At 70.1% G+C, this 15,471-nt stretch overlaps 3 protein-coding genes across 3 annotated transcripts; 2 read left to right on the top strand and 1 right to left on the bottom strand.

Moving 5' to 3' along the window:
* Window positions 1–336: 336 nt before the first annotated feature.
* ZNF865 (zinc finger protein 865) lies at window positions 337–4,889 on the bottom strand. Its single transcript, XM_086871527.1, has one exon. The coding sequence runs from the start codon at window positions 3,707–3,709 to the stop codon at window positions 482–484; it is 3,228 nt and encodes a 1,075-aa protein (XP_086727653.1). The 5' UTR covers window positions 3,710–4,889; the 3' UTR covers window positions 337–481.
* On the top strand, window positions 4,750–8,420 carry DBP (D-box binding PAR bZIP transcription factor). Its single transcript, XM_086871530.1, has 4 exons — window positions 4,750–4,830; window positions 5,550–5,744; window positions 6,002–6,168; window positions 7,254–8,420. Exons 2-4 carry the CDS (start codon window positions 5,552–5,554, stop codon window positions 7,467–7,469), a joined length of 576 nt encoding a protein of 191 aa, XP_086727656.1. The 5' UTR covers window positions 4,750–4,830; window positions 5,550–5,551; the 3' UTR covers window positions 7,470–8,420.
* Window positions 8,421–10,207: 1,787 nt separating this feature from the next.
* On the top strand, window positions 10,208–15,359 carry RPL18 (ribosomal protein L18). The gene is made up of 7 exons (XM_086871531.1): window positions 10,208–10,515; window positions 10,708–10,794; window positions 12,598–12,705; window positions 13,252–13,350; window positions 13,824–13,947; window positions 14,269–14,338; window positions 15,231–15,359. The coding sequence occupies exons 1-7, from the start codon at window positions 10,513–10,515 to the stop codon at window positions 15,304–15,306; spliced, it is 567 nt and encodes a 188-aa protein (XP_086727657.1). The 5' UTR covers window positions 10,208–10,512; the 3' UTR covers window positions 15,307–15,359.
* The last annotated feature ends 112 nt before the right edge of the window (window positions 15,360–15,471 follow it).

Genomic DNA, 15,471 nt, shown 5'->3' with positions numbered 1-15,471 from the left:
GCCCGTTCCCGTTTATCCCGTTTATCCCGGTCCTTTCCGGTCCATCCCGGCCCGTTCCGGTTTATCCCGGTCCATCCCGGCCCGTTCCCGTTTATCCCGGTCCATCCCGGCCCGTTCCCGTTTATCCCGGTCCTTTCCGGTCCATCCCGGCCCGTTCCCGTTTATCCCGGTCCATCCCGGCCCGTTCCCGTTTATCCCGGTCCTTTCCGGTCCATCCCGGCCCGTTCCCGTTTATCCCGGTCCATCCCGGTTTATTCCGCCTCCTTCCGTACAGCGCGACCGCGGCCCCTCCCCCACCCCGCCCCTCCCCCCGGGACCCCCCTGGGGCTGGGGGAGGGGCCGCGAGCGCACCCGCAGAGCTCGGGGGTCACCCCCGGGGGGGTCCGAGTGTCCGAACGTCCATCGGTCCGCGCGTCCGTCTGTCCGAGCCTCCGTCTGTCCCCGTGTCCGTGTGTCCGAGCGCCCCTCCATCTGCGGTTCCTCAGGGCCCCGCTCCGGCCGCCGCCGCCGCCCCGGTGCAGCCGCTCCCGGTGCAGCCGCTCCCGGTGCAGCCGCTCCCGGCCAGGTGCCGCCGCAGCAGCGCGGGGCGGGCGAAGCGGCGGCGGCAGCGGGGGCAGCGGCGGCGGCGGCGGCGGCGGCTCCGCTCGTGCTGCCGCAGGTGCCGCGCGATGGAGCCCAGGTAGAAGAAGCTCTTCCCGCAGCGCTCGCAGCGGTACACGTCCTCGCCCAGGTGGCCGCGCCGGTGCTCCAGGAGGTTGGAGCGGAAGCGGAAGGTCTGGCCGCAGGTGCGGCAGCGGCGCGGGCGGCCCGGGCGGTGCCGCCGCTGGTGCTCGGCCAGGCCGGCGGTGCCGGCGCAGCGCTTGGCGCACAGCGGGCAGCGCAGCGGGCGCTCCCCGGCGTGGCCGGCCCGGTGCTGCCGCAGCGCCCAGGCCCGCAGGAAGGCGCGGCCGCAGGTCCGGCAGCGGAACGGGCGGCGCCGGGCGGGGCAGCAGCGCCGGTGCCGCCGCAGCAGCGCGGCCGCCCAGAAGCGCCGGCCGCAGGCGCCGCAGAGCGACGGGCGCTGCCGCAGGTGCCGCCGCCGGTGCAGCAGCAGCTCGTAGGCCCCGGAGCAGCGCTGCCCGCAGGCGCCGCAGGCCGGGGGCCGCGCCCGGGCCAGGTGCACGTACTTGTGGGTGACCAGCGCCAGGAAGCGCTTGAAGCTTTGCCCGCAGGTGCCGCAGGTGAAGCGCTCGGCGCTGGGCGCCGCCGGCGGCTCCTCGGGCGGCGCCGCCGCCTCCCCGGGCGCGGCGGGCACGGCCCGCTCGGGCGCGGCCGGGTGCACCAGGCGGTGCCACACCAGGTTCTCCAGGAAGCCGAAGACCTGCCCGCAGGAGCCGCAGCCGTGCGGGCGCTCGGCGGGGCCCGGCGGGGCCCGCAGCAGCTCGGGGAAGCGCTGCCCGCAGGAGCCGCAGCCCAGCGCGGGCGCGGCGGGCTCGGCGGGCCCGGCGGGCGGGCGGTGCACCTGCCGGTGCCGCGTCAGGCTCTGCGGGTAGCCGAAGGTCTTTCCGCAGAGCTCGCAGCGGTAGGGCCGCTCCCGCGTGTGCACCACGCGGTGCTTGCGCAGGTGGAAGGACTCGCGGAAGCGCTTCCCGCACACGCCGCACTCGTGCGGCTTCTCCCCGGTGTGGATGCGCTCGTGCCGCCGCAGCGTCTCCCGCCGCCCGAAGGCGCGCCCGCACACCCCGCACCCGAAGCTGCGCCCGGCGGCTCCCGGGACGCTCCTGGCGGCGGCGGCGGCGGTGGCACCGGCGGTGGCACCGGCGGCGGCGGTGTCGCCGGCGTGGGCGCGGCGGTGGCGCAGCAGGCTCTGCGGGGCGGCGTAGGCTTTGCCGCAGATGTCGCAGCGGTGCGCGGGGCGCGGCGCGCCGTGGCTCACCTGGTGGCGGAGCAGGTAGGCCGGGTCGCGGAACTCCTTCCCGCACACCGGGCACGGCACCCGCCGCGGCCCCGCGTGCGTCTTGACGTGGCGGGTGAGGCTCTCGCGGCGGTTGAAGGCGCGGCCGCAGGCGGCGCAGGTGAAGGGCTTCTCGCCCGTGTGGATGATCTGGTGCTGCGCCAGGTGGCTCGGCTTCTTGAACACCTTCCAGCACAGCGGGCAGCTGAACGGGCCCTCGGCGCCCGCCGCGCCCGGCGCCAGCGGCACCCCCACGGGAGCCAGCGGCACCCCGCCCGGAGCCAGGATCACCCCGCTGGGCACCGGGATCACCCCGTTGGGCACGGCCACCGTCACGGCCGGCGCCACCAGGTTCACCCCGCCGGACAGAGCGCCCACGCCGTTGGGCACGGCGGTGACCGAGGGGGCCGCGCCCGTCCCGGCCGGAGCCGCAGAGACCGCGCCGGGAGCCGGACCGACCGCGCCGGGAGCCGCAGAGACCGCGCAGTGCCCGGCACCGACTGCACCGGGAGCCGCACCGACCCCGCCGGGAGCCGCACCGGAGCCGCGCACGGCGCTGACCCTGCCGGGCACCGGGCTGGCCCCGCCGGGCGCGACGTTGGTGACCGCGTTAACGCTGAGCACCCCGCTGACCCCTCCGGCCACTGCACTGACCCCTCCGGCCACCGAGCTGACCCCTCCGGCCACTGCACTGACCCCACTGACCCCTCCGGCCACCGAGCTGACCCCTCCGGTCACTGCACTGACCCCTCCGGCCACCGTACTGACCCCGCTGACCCCTCCGGTCACCGCACTGACCCCGCTGACCCCTCCGGCCACCGTACTGACCCCTCCGGTCACCCCGCTGACCCCTCCGAGCACCGCGCTGACCGCTCCGGGCGCCGCATTCACCGCCAGGGCCAAAGCCGCGGGCAGGGCGGCGGGGCCGGCGCTGAGCCCGTTGGGCACGGCGGGAGCCCCGGGGCGGCTCGGGGCCGGTGCCGGTGCCGGGAGCGCTCCCGGGGCCGGTGCCGGTGCGGGGGCAGGGAGCGCTCCCGGGGCCGGTGCGGGGGCAGGGAGCGCTCCCGGGGCCGGTGCCGGTGCCGGTGCCGGGAGCGCTCCCGCTGCCGGTGCCGGCTCGCTGTCGGCGGCGCGGTGGCAGCGGCGGTGCCGCAGCAGGCTGGAGCCGTGGCTGTAGGCGCGGCCGCAGGTGCGGCACTCGTAGGGCCGGGGCTCGGCGGGGCCGCCGTGCACCTGCATGTGCTGCACCAGGTGCGAGGCCTGGCGGAACGCCTTGGGGCAGGCGGCGCACGGGAAGCGCCGCTCCACCAGGTACTTGAGGCGCCTGAAGTAGCTCCGCTCCTCGCGGGGCTCCGGGGCCCGCTTCAGCCCGCCCAGCAGGTGCTGGTGGCCCGACAGGTCCACGATGCCCCACTGCGGAGCGGGGAAAGCGGCCCCCGCCTCCAGCAGCGGCTGCGGGGGGGGCGGCAGCGGCGGGGCCGCCAACGGAGCCCCCCCCAGGGACCCCTCGGGCTTTTTGGGGTGCGGGGAGGAGGAGGAGGAGGAGGAAGGGGGAAGCGCGGGGGGCTCGGCTTTGTGCTTGGGGAGGGGCCCGCGGTCGAAGGGGGGCGCGGCGGCGGGCGGGGGGTACTCGAAGGGCCCCGGGGGCAGCGGCAGCGCTTTGGCCGGGGGCTCGAAGGGCTCGGGCGGCTCCGGGCGCTGGTGCGTCAGGAAGTCCAGGAAATCGAAGGGGTAGGCCGGGAAGTGCCCGCTCTCGTCGCTCACGTTCGCCTCCATGGCCGGGGGGGTGCCGGGGGTCCCTGGGCTCCGGGGCGGGCCCGGGGGGAGGGGGCGCTCACTCACCTGGGGGGGCCCGGGGGTCCCGAACCCCGCTCGGCCGGGCCGGGCCGGGCCGGACGCGCCGCCCCCGCCGGAAGCGGAAGCGGCGCTCACGTGAGGGAGGCCCGGCCTCTCCCCGCCCCCCCCCCCCGCTCCCTTGGCGGCGGCTCCGGAGGCGCTGCCGGGACCGGCGGGAGCCCCTCCCCGCCCCGCCCCACCGGGCGAGCCCCGGGACCCCCGAACGGCCCCGCGGGGAGGGGGGGAGGGGAGTTTGCCCACACTAAAGATGGCGGCGCCGCCGCCTCCCCGCCAAGATGGCGGCGCGAGACAAGATGGCGGCAGCTGCCCTCAGCAAAGATGGCGGCCGGGGCCTCGGCGCGCTTCTCTCCCCCGAGAGAGGGGGGGAGAAGGGGGAGAACTCCTGGCCAATCAGAGACGCGGGGCCGGGCCTGGCCACGCCCCTGGGGCACCCCCGAGGGGCTTTCTGTGGAAGGGACGGGGCCTGTGACGTCACCGGGGCTGCGGGGGAATCCTACAGGACCGAGGGGGGTTCCCTTGCGTGCCCCCAGCCCCCAATTCCCGGCGCGGCGCCTTTAAGAGCTCCGGCACGTGCGGCCCCACGTGCTCGCGGCCCCTCCGGCTTTGGCCGCACCCCATTGGCCAAAACTGGGTCAGGCCCCGCCCGCCGCGCGCCTCCCCATTGGCCCAATGTAGGTCAGGCCACGCCCCCCGCATGGCCGCGCCGCCTGACCGCGGCCGCGCCCTCCGCGTTCCCATTGGCTGCGCGTGGCTCCGGGGGCGGGGCCGCGCGGGCGGGGCGGAGCTTTGCTCCCTCCGCGCGGGGGCGGGGCTTCACTCGCTGCGGGGGCGCGGCTTGGGGCGGTCCCGACCAATCAGAAGCGCGCAGCGTGCGCGGAGAGGGCGCGGTTTGCGGCCGGCAGGGCGTGGCTATCGCAGAGCTCAGGCGGGGATTGGCCGGCGGTAAAGAGAGGCGGGGCCAGAGCAGGACACGCCCCCTCACGGGCACAGCGCCCCCCGCGGGGCTCGGGCCGAGGGCACCGGGACCCACCCGGGAGCAGGTGGGGACCGGGACACCGGGACGGGCGGGGGACAGCGGGAGCGGGGGGACACCGGGACCCGCCCGGGAGCAGGTGGGGACAGGGGGGGACACCGGGGCGGGGGGACACCGGGAGCGGGGGGACAGGGGGGGGACACCGGGAGCGGGGGGGACAGCGGGAGCGGGGGGACAGGGGGGGGACACCGGGGCAGGGGGACACCGGGAGCGGAGCGGGGGTGACAGGAGCGGGAGGGTGCCCGGGAACGGGGGGCGGGGCGGGGGGAGCGGGGCCGCTGAGCCGCTCCCGGTGTCCGGTCCCGGTGTCCGGTCCCGCTGCCCTCCCCGTTCCCGGTGCCCGGTGTCCCCTCCCCCGCTCCGGGAGGGGGGGGGGGTTCACCCGAGGTGAAACCGCACGTGGGGGCGGGGGATCCCCCCACGTGACCGCGGCACGTGCGCGCGCGTGTCCCCCCCCTCCCCACGCGTGTCCCGTGTCCCCCACGCGTGTGGCGCCGTCACGTGGGGGGGTCACGTGCCGGGGCCCAGCGCGAATTTGGGAGGGGGGGGACGGGGACACCCCAAAATCCGGGAGGGGTCCGGGACCCCTGGGGAGGGTCCGGGGGAATTTGGGGCATTTTGAGGTTTTTTTTGAGGGGGGGGGGGGATTTGGGGCCATTTGGGATTTCCCGGGTTGGGGGGGGGAGTTCCGGGGGGTTTCCCGTGACCCCCCCCGTGCCCCCCCAGGGATGGACGAGCCCGGCGGGAGCCGCGGGGGCTTCCTGGGGGTGGCGCCCCCCCCGTGGGAGCGGCCGGGGCCGCCCCCGCCCCCGATGGCGGCCGGGGGGGGCGAGCTGGAGTACGTGGACCTGGACGAGTTCCTGCGGGAGCACGGGCTGCCCCCCAGCCCCCCCGAGCCCCCCGCCCCCGAGAGGCCGCCCGGTGCGTGCGGGACACCGGGAATTGGGGAGGGGGGATAATTGGGGGAGGGGCTCAGGGAAAGGTGGGGGGGGGGACACGGGACCCCTCGGGGGGGAGGAGGGGGTTGGGCCATCCCGCTCTGCCCCGCCCATTTAAGCCCCGCCCCCTTCACGTGCAAACGGAGGGGGGGGGTCTATCGCGATCCGCCCCCCCCCATATCGCGCCGGGCTCCGCCCATGTCGCGACAGGAGGCGCTGATGCCGGCGCTCCCCCCGCAGCCGCGGGGCCCCCCCGGGCGCTCCCGGAGGCGGCGGCCGAGGCGGAGGCGGCGGCGCCCGGGGGGGGCCCGTTCGACCCCCGGCGGCTCCGCTTCTCGCAGGAGGAGCTGCGGCCGCAGCCCATCGCCCGCAAGGCCCGCAAGGTGCACGTGCCCGAGGAGCAGAAGGTGCGACCCCCGCCCGCCCGGGGGAGGGGGCTTGGGGGGGTTCAGGGGTGATTGGGGGGGTTCAGGGGGGTGATTGGGGGGGTGTTTGCGGAGGGGGAGTCACAGGTTTGGGGTTTCCCCTCCTACCTGCGGGTTTGGGATTTGTGGGGTCGGTGCTGGGGGCTCCTGTGAGCCCTGGGGTGGATCCTGGTGTCCCCGGGGTGATTCCTGTGTGCTCCCCAAATCCTGGGGGTGGATCCTGGTGTCCATCCCTCATCCCTGGGCGATTCCCGGTGTCCCCGGGTGATTCCCGGTGTCCCTGGGCGATTCCCGGTGTCCCTGGGCGATTCCCAGTGTCCCTGGGGTGATTCCTGGTGTCCATCCCTCATCCCTGGGGTGATTCCTGGTGTCCCCGGGTGATTCCCGGTGTCCCTGGGCGATTCCCGGTGTCCCCGGGTGATTCCCGGTGTCCCTGGGCGATTCCCGGTGTCCCCGGGTGATTCCCGGTGTCCCTGGGGTGATTCCCGGTGTCCATCCCTCATTCCCTGGGTGATTCCCGGTGTCCATCCCTCACTCCCGGGTGATTCCCGGTGTCCCCGGGTGATTCCCGGTGTCCATCCCTCATCCCTGGGCGATTCCCGGTGTCCCTGGGTGATTCCCGGTGTCCCTGGGCGATTCCCGGTGTCCCCGGGTGATTCCCGGTGTCCCTGGGGTGATTCCTGGTGTCCATCCCTCATCCCTGGGGTGATTCCCAGTGTCCCTGGGGTGATTCCCAGTGTCCATCCCTCATCCCTGGGCGATTCCCGGTGTCCCTGGGTGATTCCCGGTGTCCCTGGGGTGATTCCCGGTGTCCCTGGGCGATTCCCGGTGTCCCTGGTTGATTCCCGGTGTCCATCCCTCATCCCTGGGCGATTCCCGGTGTCCCCGGGTGATTCCCGGTGTCCATCCCTCATCCCCGGGTGATTCCCGGTGTCCCTGGTTGATTCCCGGTGTCCATCCCTCATCCCTGGGCGATTCCCGGTGTCCCCGGGTGATTCCCGGTGCCCACCCCCGGCTCCGGGCCGGCTCCCCGGCGCTCCCTGAGGCCGTGGCGGCACTCCCGGCAGGATGAGAAGTACTGGAGCCGGCGCTCGCGGAACAACGCGGCGGCCAAGCGCTCGCGGGACGCGCGGCGGCTGAAGGAGAACCAGATCTCGGTGCGGGCGGCGTTCCTGGAGCGCGAGAACGCCGCGCTGCGCGTCGAGGTGGCGGCGGCGCGCCGCGAGCTCCAGCGCTTCCGCGGGATCCTGGCGCGCTACGAGGCCCGGCACGGCCAGATCTGAGCGGGGCCGGGGCCCGGGAACGGCCCCGGCTGACCCCGAACCGCCAGGGAGGAGCCGGGGGCGATCCGGAACCGATCCGGAACCGATCCGGAACCGGTCACTGGGAGCCGGGAACCATCGGGAACGGCCCGGGCAGCGAGGCGGGAGCGCGGAACGCTGCGGGAATGTTCGGGAGCCGCGGAGGAGCCCGGGCTGGGGAGCAGCGACCGGATCCAGGACCGGGATCTGCTCCTGGACACGGCACCGGGCTCTGGATCCAGGGCTGGGATCCACTCCCAGACACGGCAGAAGGTTCTAGATCCAGAACCGGGATCTGGATCCAGCCCCAGGATCCGCTGCCAGACACGGCACCAGGCTCTGAATCCAGGACCAGGATCTCCTCTGGGACACGGCAGAAGGTTCTGGATCCAGAACCGGGATCCACTCCCAGCCCCAGCACCAGGTTCTGGATCCAGCCCCAGGACCCGCTCCCGGACACTGCAGAACGTTCTGGATCCAGAACCGGGATCCATCCCTGGGATCCATCAGCTCCAACCCCCCCAGAACCGGCCCCGGGATCCCCATCCTGGTGCCCCCCTCCCCAATTCCCGAATTCCCGGGTCCCCCCGGGTCCCCCTCCCCCCCTTCCCTATTTATTCCCAGCCCCCCCGGGCTGGATCAAAGCACAAATTGGGGAGGGGGTCCCGGGGGTCTCCCCTCCCCCCCTCCCCAGTGACCATTCCCAGTTCAGGCCAGTAGCGTTACTGGGGTGGGGGGAGGGGCACCCCCGTCACCCCTCCCCCTCCCCAAAACCTCCCCGCCCCTCCCCCCCCGCACTTTGACCACTTTACTGCCCCTCCCCCCCCAGCACGAGGGATTTTGGGGGGGGTCGCGCCCCCCCCGGGGGTGGGGGAGGGGTTTTTGTACAGAATTAAAACCAAAAAAAAAAAAAAATTAAAAATCTGAACGGAACTGGGAGCACTGGGAGGGGGGAGGGGCCTGGGACCCCCTCCCCAAACCTCGGGGTCTCTCCAGGGTTGGGATTTGTTGCACAAAGGGGGGGCTGAGACCCCCCCCCCGGAATCCCCAAATCCCTCAAAGCCGAGTCCTCGGGGGTCCCCTCAGTCACCCCGGTGTCCCCTCGAGGGGACCCTCATTGGTGTCCCCAGGGTGTCCCCGGGGTGTCCCCGGGGTGTCCCCAGGGTGTCCCCAGTGTCCCCCCCGATGACATGGGCCAGCCCCAGGTGCAGCAATGTCCAGCAGGTCCATCCTGGACATCCCAATGTCCAGCTGGTCCCCTCTGGTGTCCACCCTGCTGTCCGGCCGCAGTGTCCATGTGTCCAGCCTCAGTGTCCATGTGTCCAGCCTCAGTGTCTGTCTGTCCAGCTGCAGTGTCACATATCACCATGTCCATGTGTCCGGCCGCAGTGTCCATGTGTCCAGACGCAGTGTCCGTGTGTCCAGCTGCATTGTCCATGTGTCCAGCCGCAGCGTCACATCACACTCGGCCAGGCCAAGGCCGGACACCAAATCCCCGGCGTGGTTCGGCCGCTCTGGGGGGAAGGACATGGTCAGTGACCCCCAAATCCCCCCCAGAGATCCCCAAATCTCCACCTGGAACCCCCAAGTGCTCCCCCAAATCCCCCCTAAACTTCCCCAGAACTTTTGGGAAGTCCCGAATTTGGGGAGGGGGCACCTCCAGGACCCGCCCCAGGACAAATATCCCTGAAATCCTGGGGTTTGTACCCCAAAAATCCCTGAAATCCCAGGGCAGCTACTCCAAAATCCCCGGATTTGTCCCCAGAATGCCTCAAGATAGTGGGGATGACACCAGGGACCCCAAATATGGGGACGGATCATTCCCCCGCAAGTTCCCACTCCCATTTCCCCCTCAGTTTTCTTCCCCTTCTTCCCCTCACATTTCCCGCCCTTTTCTCCCCTCATGATTCCCGCTCTTTTCTCCCCTCACGATTCCCGCCCTTTTCTCCCCTCATGATTCCCGCTCTTTTCTCCCCTCACGATTCCCGCTCTTTTCTCCCCTCATGATTCCCGCTCTTTTCTCCCCTCACGGTTCCCGCCCTTTTCTCCCCTCACGGTTCCCGCTCTTTTCTCCCCTCACGGTTCCCGTTCCGTCCCCATCCCGAGGCTCCAGCGCGGTGCTCACCGCCCCGCTCCCCAGCAGCCCGATGACCCTCGCCCACCTCTCGGCCGTCTCCCGGTTCTGCCCGCAGTCCGGGGCGGCGTCCGCGCGGCACCGGGACCCCCCCGGGACCCTCCCCCGCGGGTCAGGGCTGGGGGGGACCCCAAATTCCCCCTCCAGGAGGGGCTCGTCCGCCATGGGGGGGCTGGGGGGGACAGGGGGGGTCACGGGAGGCCGGAATTGGGAGGCGACCGCTGGAGTGACCCCCGCTTTGTCCTCATCTCCCCTCTCCCATTGACCGGCGCCCCCGCGTCCCCTCCTTTGTCCCCGTGTCGCCCCCGATCCCGGTGCCCCCCTTTGTCCCCGTGTCCCCCCCTCACCTGCCCCGGGGTCCCATCTGCCGCCGCCGCCGCCGCCGTGACCCCTAACCTGGAAGCGCTTCCCGCTTCGCTCCCTCCCAGCCAATCGCGAGCCGCCGCTGCCAGCGCGCAGCCAATAGGAGGCGGCCTAGTCTCCTCCATCTTTGTTTCGGGCGGCGCTGCCGCTGGTGCAATGGAAGGTGACGCCTCCGCGGCGCGGCTCGGCCAATGGGAGCGCCGTAGCCATGGCAACGCCCCGCCGCGACCGCCATGGCGCCTGAGGGCAAGCTCGATTTTGCCAGGAGAACCCTCGCTTTGCGCCGCAGGACTCGGCGGGGCCGCCCCAACTAACGGCGCTAATTAATGCGCGCCCGCCTTGCCCAGCCGCTAATTAACAGCGCTCATTAAGGGTCTGACGGAGTCGTACCGGCTCGGTCCTCCAGCGCCATAGAGTGGGGGGCAGAGCGCCCCGCGAGCTCTTCCGGCGCGCACCGGAAACGCCTCTGTTCTCCCAAAAGTCCCCGCGCGGCCGCGCTCCCCTTTCTCTCTCTCCGTCAGCGCCGTCATGGTGGGTCCGGCCGGGGCTCCGGCATCCACTGCCATCCGCGGCCGGGGCTCCCGCATCCGCCGGCATCCGCGGCCGGGGCGCCCCGCGAGGGCCCGGGGAGGGCGGGGGGAGCCCGGGGGGGCGCGGGAGGCGCGCGGGGGGGCGGCGATGGCGCGGCCGCCGCGGCGCTGAGCGGGCCCGGTGTCGCCTCAGGGCATCGACATCCGGCACGACAAGGACCGCAAGGTGCGGCGGAAGGAGCCCAAGAGCCAGGACATCTACCTGAGGCTGCTGGTCAAGGTGCGTGCGGCGAGCGGCGCTGCTCCGGGACCGGGACCGCTGCTCCGGGACCGGGACCGCTGCTCCGGGATCGCTGGTCGGGGGTCGGGCCTGCTTCTCCCGGCTCTCGCCCCGCTTGGCCCGGCTTGTCCCGGCTTGTCCCGGGTCCGGTCCGGCTCCTCCCGGCTCTGGCCCGGCTTAGCCCGGCTCCTCCCGGCTTAGCCCGGCTCGTCCCGGCTCTGGCCCGGCTTGTCCCGGCTCCGGCCCGACTCCTCCCGGCTCTGGCCCGGCTTAGGCCATGTCGTCCCGGCTCTGGCCCGGCTCTTCCCGGGTCCGGCCCGGCTCTGGCCCGGCTTGTACCGGGTCCGGCCCGGCTTGTCCCGGGTCCGGCCCGGCTTGTACCGGGTGCGGCCCGGCTTGTCCCGGGTCCGGCCCGGCTCTGGCCCGGCTTGTCCCGGGTCTAGCCCGGCTTGTCCCGGCTCCGGCCCGGCTCCTCCCGGCTCTGGCCCGGCTTGTCCCGGTACTGGCCCGGCTCCTCCCGGCTCTAGCCCGGCTCCTCCCGGCTCTGGCCCGGCTTAGCCCGGCTCGTCCCGGCTCTGGCCCGGCTTGTCCTGGCTCTGGCCCGGCTTCTCCCGGGTCCGGCCCGGCTTGTCCCGGCTCCGGCCCCGCTCGTCCCGGCTCTGGCCCGGCTTGTCCCGGCTCTGGCCCGGCTTCTCCCGGCTCTGGCCGGGCTTGTCCCGGGTCCGGCCCGGCTTGTCCCGGCACTGGCCCGGCTCGTCCCGGCACTGGCCCGGCTTGTCCCGGCTCCGGCCCGGCTTGTCCCGGCTCCGGCCCGGCTTCTCCTGGCTCTGGCCCGGCTTCTCCCGGCTCCGGCCCGGCTTGTCCCGGCTCCGGCCCCGCTCGTCCCGGCTCTGGCCCGGCTTGTCCCGGCTCTGGCCCGGCTTGTCTCGGGTCCGGCCCGGCTTGTCCCGGGTCCGGCCCGGCTCGTCCCGGGTCCGGCCCGGCTCGTCCCGGCTCTGGCCCAGCTTGTCCCGGGTCCGGCCCGGCTTGTCCCGGCTCTGGCCCGGCTCTGGCCCGGCTTGTCCCGGGTCCGGCCCGGCTTGTCCCGGCACTGGCCCGGCTCGTCCCGGCTCTGGCCCCACTTCTCCCGGCTCTGGCCCGGCTTGGCCCCGCTTGTCCCGGCTCGGCCCGGGCCCGCTCTCGCCCGCTCCCTGTCTGTGTTCCCCGGTTTTGCCCATTTCCCTGGCCCGGATCCGTATCTTCTCCTTTTTCGCCGTCTTTTCCCGCTTTCCCCGGCCCGGCCCGGTTCCGTTTGTCCCGGGTTTCCGCTTCCCGGCCCGGCCCGGTTCCGTTCCCCGCGCCCTCCCCGCGTTTCCCCCGTTCATTCCCGGTGTCCCGGTGCCTCCCGAGCTCCGAGCCCCGCGGGTTTCTCCCGTTTTTTCCCGTTCCCATCGGGATTTATCCCGTTTTTTCCCGTTCCCACGGGGTTTTTTCCCGTTCTCACGGGTTTTTTCCCGTTTTTTCTCGTTCTCACGGGTTTTTCTCCCGTTTTTTCCCGTTCCCACCGGGATTTATCCCGTTTTTTCCCGTTCCCACGGGTTTTTTTCCCGTTTTTTCCCGTTCCCACCGGGATTTATCCCGTTTTTTCCCGTTCTCACGGGTTTTTATCCCGTTTTTTCCCGTTCCCACGGGGTTTTGTCCCGTTCCCACCGGGATTTATCCCGTTTTTTCCCATTCTCACGGGTTTTTATCCCGTTTTTTCCCGTTCCCACGGGTTTTGTCCCGTTCTTTCCCGTTCTCACGCTGTTTCTCCCCGTTTTGCAGCTGTACCGCTTCCTGGCCCGCCGCACCAACGCCCCGTTCAACCGCGTGGTGCTGAAGCGCCTTTTCATGAGCCGCTCCAACCGCCCGCCGCTCGCTCTGTCCCGCCTGGTGAGCCCCAAAACCGCCACGATTCACCCCAAAACCGCCCGGGGTCACCCGGGGGTCACCCGGGGTCATCCGGGGTCATCCGGGGGATTCCGGCCGGGTTTGGGGGTTTTAATTTGATGCTTTTTAATTTAATTTTTTAATTTTAATTTGGAACTCCCGCCTTTTCCTCACGGGATTCCGCGATTTCCCAAATTCCCCATGGAATTTTTCCTGCTTTCGGTGGTTTTTCTTCTGGTTTATTTCTATTTTCTTGTGCAGTTTCAGGTTTTTGGTCGGCTTTTTATAATTTTCCGCAGAACTTCGTTGTTTTCCTGCGGAATTTAATTTTTCCCCATAGATTTTTCCTGCTTTAAAATGAGATTTTTGGGGGGTTTTTTTTTAGGATTTTCGGGCATTTCGTTGAAATTTAACCCTGGAATTTTCCTGGTTTGGTTTTTTTTTCCCGAGGAATTTTTTTTGCGAGAAATTCCAGGGATTCTCCGGGGGGGTTTTGGGGATTTCCCGGGTTTTTTTGGGGTGTTTCGATGGGAATTGGGGGTTTGGCAGATCCGGATGATGCGGAAGCCGGGCCGGGAGGACAAAACAGCCGTGGTGGTGGGGACGGTGACCGACGACGTCCGCATCCAGAACGTGCCCAAACTCAAGGTTTGGGGGGAAATCGGGAATTCTGGGGGGAAAATTGGGAATTCTGGGGGGAAAATTTTCGGGGTGATTTTTGGGGTGATTTCGGGGGTGTTTCAGGGTGATTTTGGGGCTGTTTCGGGGTGATTTTTGGGGTGATTTTTGGGGTGTTTTGGGGTGATTTCAGGGCTGTTTTGGGGTGATTTCGGGGTGATTTGGGGTGATTTCGGGGTGTTTCGGGGTGATTTTCGGGCTGTTTTGGGGTGATTTTGGGGCTGTTTCGGGCTGTTTCAGGGTGATTTTGGGGCTGTTTTGGGGTGATTTTCAGGGTGTTTTGGGGTGATTTTCGGGGTGATTTCGGGGCTGTTTCGGGGTGATTCGGGGTGATTTTGGGGCTATTTTGGGGTGATTTCAGGGCTGTTTTGGGGCTGTTTCGGGGTGATTCGGGGTGATTTCGGGCTGTTTTGGGGTGATTTCGTGGCCGCCGTCCCCCCCAGGTGTGCGCGCTGAGGGTGACCCGCGGCGCCCGGAGCCGCATCCTCCGGGCCGGGGGCTCCATCCTCACCCTGGACCAGCTGGCCATGGCCACCCCCAAGGGCAAGGGCACCGTGCTGCTCTCAGGTGGGGACCCCGCGACACCCCCAAACCTCCGGGGGGCCCCTGGGACACCCCTGGGACACCCCCAAACCTCCGGGGGACCCCTGGGACACCCCCAAACCCCCCAGGACACCCCTGGGACACCCCCAAACCCCCCAGGACACCCCTGGGACACCCCCAAACCCCTGAGACACCCCTGGGACACCCCCAAACCCCCCAGGACACCCCTGGGACACCCCTGAGACACCCCTGGGATATCCCTGGGACACCCCCAAACCCCCCAGGACACCCCTGGGACACCCCCAAACCCCCCAGGACACCCCCAAACCCCCGTTTCCCCCCCAGGGCCCCGCAAGGCGCGCGAGGTCTATCGGCATTTCGGGAAGGCACCGGGAACTCCGCACAGCCACACCAAGTGAGGGGCTGGGGGGTCCTGGGGGGGTCTGGGGGGATTCTGAGGAGGATTTTGGGGGTCCTGGGTGGAATCTGGGAGGCCCTGGGTGAGATTTTTGGAGTTCTGGGGTGAGGGTTTTGGGAAATGCTTTGTTGGGAGGGCTCGGGGGAGGGGTTTCAGGGTCTGGGGTGGGATTTTGGGGATATTTTGGGGTCCAGGGTGGGTTTCTGGGGCTGTTTTGGGGTCCAGGGTGGGTTTTTGGGATGTTTTGGGGTCCAAGGTGGGTTTCTGGGGCTGTTCTGGGGTCCGGGGTGGGTTTTTGGGATGTTTTGGGGCTGTTTTGGGGTCCAGGGTGGGTGTTTCTGATATTTGGGGCTGTTCTGGGGTCCGGGGCGGGTTTTTGGGGATGTTCTGGGGTCTGGGGTGGGTGTTTGTGATATTTGGGGCTGTTTTGGGGTCCGGGGCGGGTTTTTGGGATGTTTTGGGGTCCAGGGTGGGTTTCTGGGGCTGTTTTGGGGTCCAGGGTGGGTTTTTGGGATGTTTTGGGGTCTGGGGAGGGTTTCTGGGGCTGTTTTGGGGTCCAGGGTGGGTTTCTGGGGCTGTTTTGGGGTCCAGGGTGGGTTTTTGTGATATTTTGGGCTGTTTTGGGGTCCAGGGTGGGTTTCTGGGGCTGTTCTGGGGTCCGGGGTGGGTTTTTGGGATGTTTTGGGGTCCGGGGAGGGTTTCTGGGGCTGTTTTTGGGTCTGGGGTGGGTGTTTGTGATATTTTGGGGCTGTTTTGGGGTCTGGGGTGGGTGTTTGTGATATTTTGGGATGTTCTGGGGTCCAGGGTGGGTTTCTGGGGCTGTTTTGGGGTCCAGGGTGGGTTTTTGGGATGTTTTGGGGCCGTGCCCCACTGACCCCATTCTCCCCAGGCCCTACGTGCGCTCCAAGGGGCCGAAGTTCGAGCGGGCTCGGGGCCGCAGGGCCAGCAGGGGCTACAAGAACTGAGCCCCCTCCCCAAAATAAACGGGGGGAGGAGCCCCCTCCCCCCAGAACACCAACCCGTGCCTGTGTGTGCTGAAATCCCAAAAAAACCCCAAAACCACCCCAAAACTGATCCTGGGGGAGGGGAACAAGGAGAAATTCCCTGATTGGCCTCAAAAACTCAACTTT

This window comes from Cyanistes caeruleus, chromosome 36 (assembly GCF_971803275.1).
Source record: "Cyanistes caeruleus chromosome 36, bCyaCae1.hap1.1, whole genome shotgun sequence".
Lineage (NCBI taxonomy): Eukaryota > Metazoa > Chordata > Aves > Passeriformes > Paridae > Cyanistes > Cyanistes caeruleus.
This window is presented reverse-complemented; position numbering and strand designations above follow the sequence as displayed.